We start from the raw sequence: 7,000 nt of genomic DNA on the forward strand, positions 1-7,000 counted from the left end.
TATCGTTCTAACCGTACTAAATGTGATTGGCTTGTCAACTTTGGCCATGCGCATTGAAAACAGCACAACACGGGTTCGCATTGGCTACACGTTTCGTGTGCTGTGGTGGGGGGCAGAAGGAAGTAATCAACCTTGTTCAAGGAGGTGAGTGTTACTGTGTGTATACAAATATCAAGGGTGACAGTTCATAAGTCGCGTTGAAAATATCAAGCTTTGATTTTAAAAACGAAACAAAAGGTTTACATGCATTAGAATACACTATATATTCCAAGTAAAGGTAAGATATACTGTTTTTTTTGTTTTGTTTTTTTACAGATTCAGCACACGAAGTAGAGGTTTACTCTGATGTCAGCATCGGTTTGGTCTAACCTTTTTCTGGCTTGCTCACAGGCGGTAGTAAAATGGAACTTGAGCTTGCCAGGAAGCCTCTTTTTTTTGTCCCGTAGGACGAGACTGCCGTACACTCAGAGCGCAGGAAAGAAAGACTCGCCGGATCTCGTTTCTATCAATGAGGGGGAACTCGAGGAGCAGTTTGTGAGAGGGCATGGACCCGGAGGACAGGCAACCAACAAAACCAGCAACTGTGTGGTGCTGAAGCACATCCCATCTGGAATCGTGGTGAAGGTAAAACACCTTTAAACGAGAGGGTCTGGAGCGCTGTCCCTGTGCATAATAGCATGCATTTTGCAGGTTTTGATATTAGTGTAAATTAATTGTACACTGTATTACTGAGTTACTTTTTTTGTATTCTACTGTATATCTTATGACGGAGTGCTTCCAGTTTTGGATGATGGCACCCTTTAAGACAGTCTAAAGTTGTGGATTGAAATAAGACTCCCATTGCATAGCTGTTTGATCCATTCCTGGTTTTGCTACCTTTTAGATACACCTGAGCTGCTTGTTTATAATGTGGCTAATCATGTTTCTGTTAACCTGAATGGGTGAAACTGCTATGTAATAGGGGTCTTATTTCCATCCCTGGTAAATACATTCAAATGTTTTTATTTTTGTTTGTTGTACCGTTACCTTTTATGATTGCAAACATTTTCAGTGGTTCTTATTTCAGTGACACCAGCACTCTGCGTTCAGGATTGCTGCTGTGTTCTCACTACCTGCCGTAGATATGTACAGTAAAATAGGCTAGATCAGCCAGTGTCTTTATAGAAGAAGCCAGCGCCATCTAGTGCACAGCAGTGGATTACCAGAAAAGTAAAAAAAAATTAAAATAAATACATTTTCCAAAGTGGTTTAAGAACAATGTAGAATGAAATTTGGAATTAGTCTTCAAGCGGTCAGTGCAGTTAAATCTGTAGGGATCAGACAAAAGGTTCTTCATGGTGGTAGAATTGTGTTTCCTGATCATGATGGTGATTTCCCCTGCCAAGTTTCAGTGCTCTGCGATGAATTTAGTTTCTCCACAGCAGCCTTACAAAGTAGCATTGTGACTTGAACTAGTCTGTGAAAATGCCCTGTGGACTGCAGCGGGGGTATGATTAGAATACATCTTGTGTTCGGAGTGCTGGTGCTGTATTCACAAAGGCTTGTTTGTTGTCTTTTTAATTGCAGTGTCACCAGACAAGGTCAGTGGAGACCAACAGAAAAAGAGCCAGAACAATTATGCAGGGGAAGCTTGATGTTTTCTACAAAGGCAAAGACAGTGACATTGTGAAAAACAGGAAAGAAGCAGAGTGGAGGAAGCAAGACAAGAGGAAGAAGGCAAAAGACATTTTAGAAAAGAAGAAACAGTTTAAAGAAAATCTTCAGACAGATTCCAAACAAAGTGAGGAAACAGACTCCTGAAAGTGTTTTTTTTAAAAACGTGTTCTCCAAAGACAAGCTGCCTTGAATTATGAAATGACAACATCAAAAATAGTTTTGTTTCTTTCTCCAGCCCAGGGGAAAAAAAAACCTGCAAGATATAAGCGTGTGCTGCAGTTACAAAGGGGATATAAGCGTGTGCTGCAGTTACAAAGTGTGTTTGCAGAAGACAGAACGAGTATGAGACAGTATATGACCGTATTGAATTGATAAATGGGATCGGATTTCTGGTGTATGATAACCATGCAGTGGTAAAACGTGATTTTTAAAAGGGTGTGATGTTTTGGTTTTTTTTGTTGCCTGGGTCTGAAAATTCAAAAAAGTTTACTTTTAAAATAGAAAATGCACAAAAACAGCCAAAGGTACAAATGTATCCCAGTTTGTTACATTGCCATTCAGCAATGGTTTAAAACATTTCTGAGAGTGTGAAGTTTGAATTCTGGGTACTTGAACAGTTATTCATGCATCTAACAGAAGCTGTCTGTAAAACCTATTAAAATGTATCATTTATACATAAGGGGTGCACAGGTATATATCATGGAGGGTACAACTGAAGATTATGAACAAAAACTATGGACACTGCAGACTTAATGAAAATAAGTTTTATTACACTGAGTAATAAATACATACAAAGATGCAAATAATGGCTTTATTACAATAGTTTATCCAAACCCAGTATGTGGTGTTTTTGGCACTATTCATTACTCTGCCTCCTAAGTGTGTTAAAAATCTGAACTCTTCGGACTAGTTCTCTGTCATTAAATGCCCCTACTACAGTCTAAACCAGATCAAGCCATGCAGTTCTTTGTTTCTTATGAATTAGGAGCACTGGCGCATGCAAAGTCATTAGTTTCTGTTTCTATGCAGTCAAGAAAAGGTGATAGGTTCCCAAATGGAAATAAAGTATTAAAGTATGCAAATTCCTGTCAAGTATAGTTTGATATACTGGTCTTTAACTTTGTTTTATTTTATTGTCAATTCCTCAGGCCAGCAGTCAAATTTGTTTTAAGGCCAATAGTTTAGCTTTCCTGAACGAGAATGGTTAGAAGGTAGGATTTCAAAATGATGCTGTTTTTGTCAGTTTTAAACAGAGTTGAAATGTTTAAATCCAGCAGCTAGGATCTTGCATTCCTCTCGGTTTCAGCCAGGCATTCCCGTACCAGTCCTCTAGCATGAATGATACCTTTAAAAGAATGAGAAATAGGTTTGAATTGCTTATTCACCGCTCTATGAGAACAATACAGACTATAACAGAAAACAACATGAAACTAAATTACACCACATCCAGAACATCAAATACAAACAACAGCAGGGTCAACAGACTGCAATCTCTTAATAACCAACTGTGGCAATATTAAAATAACCACAATATTCCAACAGAGCACGCCTGGGAGCACCTTCAGAGACATTTACAAAAGAGACAAGAGAAATAAAGGAAGGCGAGCCAAAAAGTGGCTCCACAAAATGAATGCAGAAGTAACACTAACGTTTGACACTTGAGTGTTTTAAGTTACGGATAGAGTCACAAAATATTAAAGTTAGTAAAATAAATGATTTTCACCTCGTTTTAGTCTCTCCATGGCACTTTTGCTTCCAGCGTATGTTGGTCTAATTTCTTTCCCTAGTTCTTCAATAATAGATAGAAGTTCTGCATATTTGCTTTGAGGCACTTGATTACCACTGCTCCCCTGTCATGCAATATGAAAAAACAACAGGTTAGATTAAGTCAAGCGCACCTGTAATCATGAATGATCGTTTAAAATAGTATTTATAAAAACAGAATCAGGACTGTAATGATCTTGGTCAATCCTGGTGATATCACATTATTTTTACATACAATTACCCATTTTACAGTTGGGTTTTTACTGGAGCAATCTAGGTAAAGTACCTTGCTCAAGGGTACAGCAGCAGTGTCCCCACTGGGGATTGAACCCACAACCCTCTGGTCAAGAGTCCAGAGCCCTAACCACTACTCCACACTGCTGCCCTGCATAAACCCAGCGCTACAGTTCTGTAGTTTCAGCTGTGTAAGTCAGCACAGCAGGTCCTGTTTTAATTGCACTTGCTGGTTCCTGTGCAGACTCAGTGGAAGGCAAGTGGAAATAATTATAATAACACTATGGTTCTTTACCTGTGGAAACCCTAACGATGGCGGCCCATAGTCATTCACTAGGGGCCTGTAAGACACTGCGGATGCTGCTAAGCTTGTGGAAGGAGAATGCACATTTCCAACTGTGAAAAAAAAACAAGATGAATCATGCAGTTTTAAGTATGCTTACTTCTACAAATGTGACAATAAAACGTTTATTGCAGTTCATTACAGGTCACTCTTGTGCTATTCCGCCAGGCATTGTGTGAAATAGATGTATACTCTTGTGACCCCAGACTCCTAAAAATAGGTTTTACTTTGTATAGTATTCTGTAGTGTGGGTCGAATGTTTTTTTTGTTTTTTTTTTTCCCTCACAGGATTGATCAAGGCCTGCATGTAAACGATTGCATTTTGAAATACAGACTTTGATAACTGGCCCATTTTGTGAATTCGCATTAATGCTGATAGGAATTTTCTGGGGGGGGGGGGGGGGATGCCAATTTGTACACACCTACATTATTGTTATTAACAGGCAGACAATAGATATATGCACGTACGTATACTGTGCAGATGTATAGGGAATCAGAAATACGTGCCCTACAGTTCCTGTATTTAACTGATGTGACATGTAATAACGCCTATCTGACACTAGGTGTCCTCGGCGGGCAAAAAAAGAACATTCCTGATCCAGATCAATCATCAGCCCTGGGGAGGCAATCATGGAGGAAACCGAACGGGCTCATTTAAGAAGCCAAAGTGATACATTTTTAACAGCGTTGTAATACAATCAACACGGACAAAGGCGGGTACCGGGCACCGCGGACTCGGTTAATCCGGACTCACTTATCCTCGTTTATTTACTTTACAGACGTAAAAAAAAGCTTTTATGATTAGTAATAATGGCGGATATGAATCAGCTCTCAGGATCTGACCCTACATATATAACTGGACAAAAACTACAGACATGGGGCTTTCCCCAGGTATTCATTGTAACATCGAATTTTATATCCAATAAAACAATGATACAGTTACGGGTTAACACACATTTCTGGCTTACCCTGGTTCACGGAGGTCCCGGGAATGTGTGCGTGGAGGCTGGGTTTGTAAGACATTCCCAGAGACATTATAAATTAAAGAAATAAAAATGTCCTGAAATTCAGTGAAGCGTCTCTGTCTCTCGCGGACACTTTTTGTTGTTTACAGCAGCAGCACCGGCAAATATGGCCGTCACTTTATATTGACACCCACAATGCAATCTATCATCGTAATGATGGTACATTTATAAATTATAACAAATTAATCAGAAAACGACGGGCATCCGTAAAAAAAAAAACTATACACAAACTCAACATATTTCAGATACTTTATTTAACTCGTTTTTTTTCTTTTAAAAGGTTACAGTGTTACCTTTTATATTGATATCACTTTATTTTTGTCAAGTTATAAAAAAAAAAAAAAAAAAATACCAACCGTCAATAAACTTTGAAACACTTTTATTACCTATCATTTGTGAAACTGTTTGTACAGGCATTGTCTTTAATAATATCAGGGAACGAGAAGTTATTTTACACATTAAATTATACATTTCTCAATATTTAAGGAGTTGTTTGCAAGCCTGTATATTGTTATTACGTTATGTTTGTTTTTATAAAACCAATGACAGACAAGACAGTTTTATTTTTGGTATCATTTAATAAGAAAATAATATTTATCTGGGGCTGTGCATATATTTCCACCTTTCCCGGTTTAGTCAGTGACTGGGTTTAATTTAATTAGCTACGTCGTGGGATATGTGACGTGGAAATAGCGAGGCGTATTACAATATCCGTGAAAAAAAACAAATTCTAATAGTTTTTCAATCGAGTTACAATAAAACTGTGACCGCGGCATGCAAGTATACAAAACACACATTTCCACACTATTTTCAGTTTAATGCGATTTTTTTTCCTTTTTTTTATTCCTTTGTGTTTCACAAGATTTAAATCCACGAGGCCAGGGTACCATTGAATCGGTTCAGTCGTTGGAACGGGGGCTGTTGTGGCAGGATTAACCTCTTCCTGTCGTTCACTACCGATATGTCCCTCCCCCAACTAAACCGAGGTTAGCAGAGTGTGGGTTGTTAGTTATATCTGTGTAGCGTGCCCCCCATTTTAAATACATGATAAAATACAACAGTAGGTAGATCTCTGTATAAGATCATGCCCGCTTTATCCTGGGCAGATGTGGAAGTGTTGATGTCGTGCTAGGTCAAGAGCTAGTTACATATGGGTTCAGGAAATGAATACATTTTTAAAAGTCCTCTTTCTAAAGTGAGTGTTGTCTACACCCTGGAATTAAAGTCACTGCTGTAAATCTATGTTGGGGGTCCTATCCCAGCTACTGTCGTTATCCATTAAGGGCATGTTCTTATTTTTTATCCCCAGTTGCTGTCATTAAAGATTTGAATTTCTTCAGCCAGTTTGTTGGGTTCCCAGTGCTGACCGAGCTAATGGTGTTGTACACAGCGGTTCTGTTTGTTTGTTCCATTCACCTCACCGTAGGTAACCTGGTGTTTTCTCATGCTGCAGTTTCGTACACACTCAAGGGTTGTGTGAAACAGCACTGGAAAGGTACACTGCACCCTCGCCCTTTTTTTTTTTGTTCCGGTCTAACCCTGGGTTCAAAACCAGAAAATGCACACCCTTGAATCACTTTCTATCCCTTTTCTGGGTTTAAGATATGAATGGTACAATTCAGTATATACAGCACTGTAGACAATAAAGATGAAACTCTCTTCCTGGTATCTAATCGGCTCCTGAGCTCTAAGTAACATGGCCTGATTTCCACTGACACCGTTGGCCTGTATGTTTTGACTTTGCAACACCTTCCTATTACACTGAAGTACAAAATACAAGAACCAAAATATACTCAACAGAAGAGAGCTATAGATAATACTAGGAAGCAAATACAAGATTTAGCACTCAATTAATTTAGTTTATCTTAGCATTACCGAAAAACAAGAAACTCCTCAGATTTGAGAATCTATATATCTGCGAACATGTTGGTAATTATAACTCAATGTTTCTTTTATACACTGATTAACAAGTGAAGGG

General features: G+C 38.6%; 2 protein-coding genes across 2 annotated transcripts; one reads left to right on the top strand and one right to left on the bottom strand.

Annotated features, from left to right (window-relative positions):
- The first annotated feature begins 46 nt into the window (after positions 1 to 46).
- Positions 47 to 2,092, top strand: LOC117428106 (mitochondrial translation release factor in rescue-like). The gene is made up of 3 exons (XM_034046720.3): positions 47 to 144; positions 316 to 624; positions 1,567 to 2,092. The coding sequence occupies exons 2-3, from the start codon at positions 346 to 348 to the stop codon at positions 1,798 to 1,800; spliced, it is 513 nt and encodes a 170-aa protein (XP_033902611.3). The 5' UTR covers positions 47 to 144; positions 316 to 345; the 3' UTR covers positions 1,801 to 2,092.
- Positions 2,093 to 2,405: 313 nt separating this feature from the next.
- Positions 2,406 to 5,127, bottom strand: LOC117428107 (cyclin-dependent kinase 2-associated protein 1-like). Its single transcript, XM_034046722.3, has 4 exons — positions 4,966 to 5,127; positions 3,950 to 4,050; positions 3,380 to 3,506; positions 2,406 to 3,001 (listed from the first exon to the last, which is right to left on the bottom strand). Exons 1-4 carry the CDS (start codon positions 5,030 to 5,032, stop codon positions 2,934 to 2,936), a joined length of 363 nt encoding a protein of 120 aa, XP_033902613.1. The 5' UTR covers positions 5,033 to 5,127; the 3' UTR covers positions 2,406 to 2,933.
- Positions 5,128 to 7,000: the final 1,873 nt, after the last annotated feature.

Source organism: Acipenser ruthenus, chromosome 21 (genome assembly GCF_902713425.1).
Source record: "Acipenser ruthenus chromosome 21, fAciRut3.2 maternal haplotype, whole genome shotgun sequence".
NCBI classification, from domain to species: domain Eukaryota; kingdom Metazoa; phylum Chordata; class Actinopteri; order Acipenseriformes; family Acipenseridae; genus Acipenser; species Acipenser ruthenus.

Bases quoted from the DNA above. Each gene is read 5' to 3' on its own strand.
- LOC117428106 (XM_034046720.3), top strand. From the start codon at position 346: ATGTCAGCATCGGTTTGGTCTAACCTTTTTCTGGCTTGCTCACAGGCG. The intron at 625-1,566 runs GTAAAACACCTT...TTTTAATTGCAG, and splicing joins CATCTGGAATCGTGGTGAAG to TGTCACCAGACAAGGTCAGT.
- LOC117428107 (XM_034046722.3), bottom strand. From the start codon at position 5,032: ATGTCTCTGGGAATGTCTTACAAACCCAGCCTCCACGCACACATTCCC. The intron at 3,507-3,949 runs GTAAAGAACCAT...ATTGCATGACAG, and splicing joins CATCGTTAGGGTTTCCACAG to GGGAGCAGTGGTAATCAAGT. The intron at 3,002-3,379 runs GTGAAAATCATT...ATTCTTTTAAAG, and splicing joins CATGGAGAGACTAAAACGAG to GTATCATTCATGCTAGAGGA.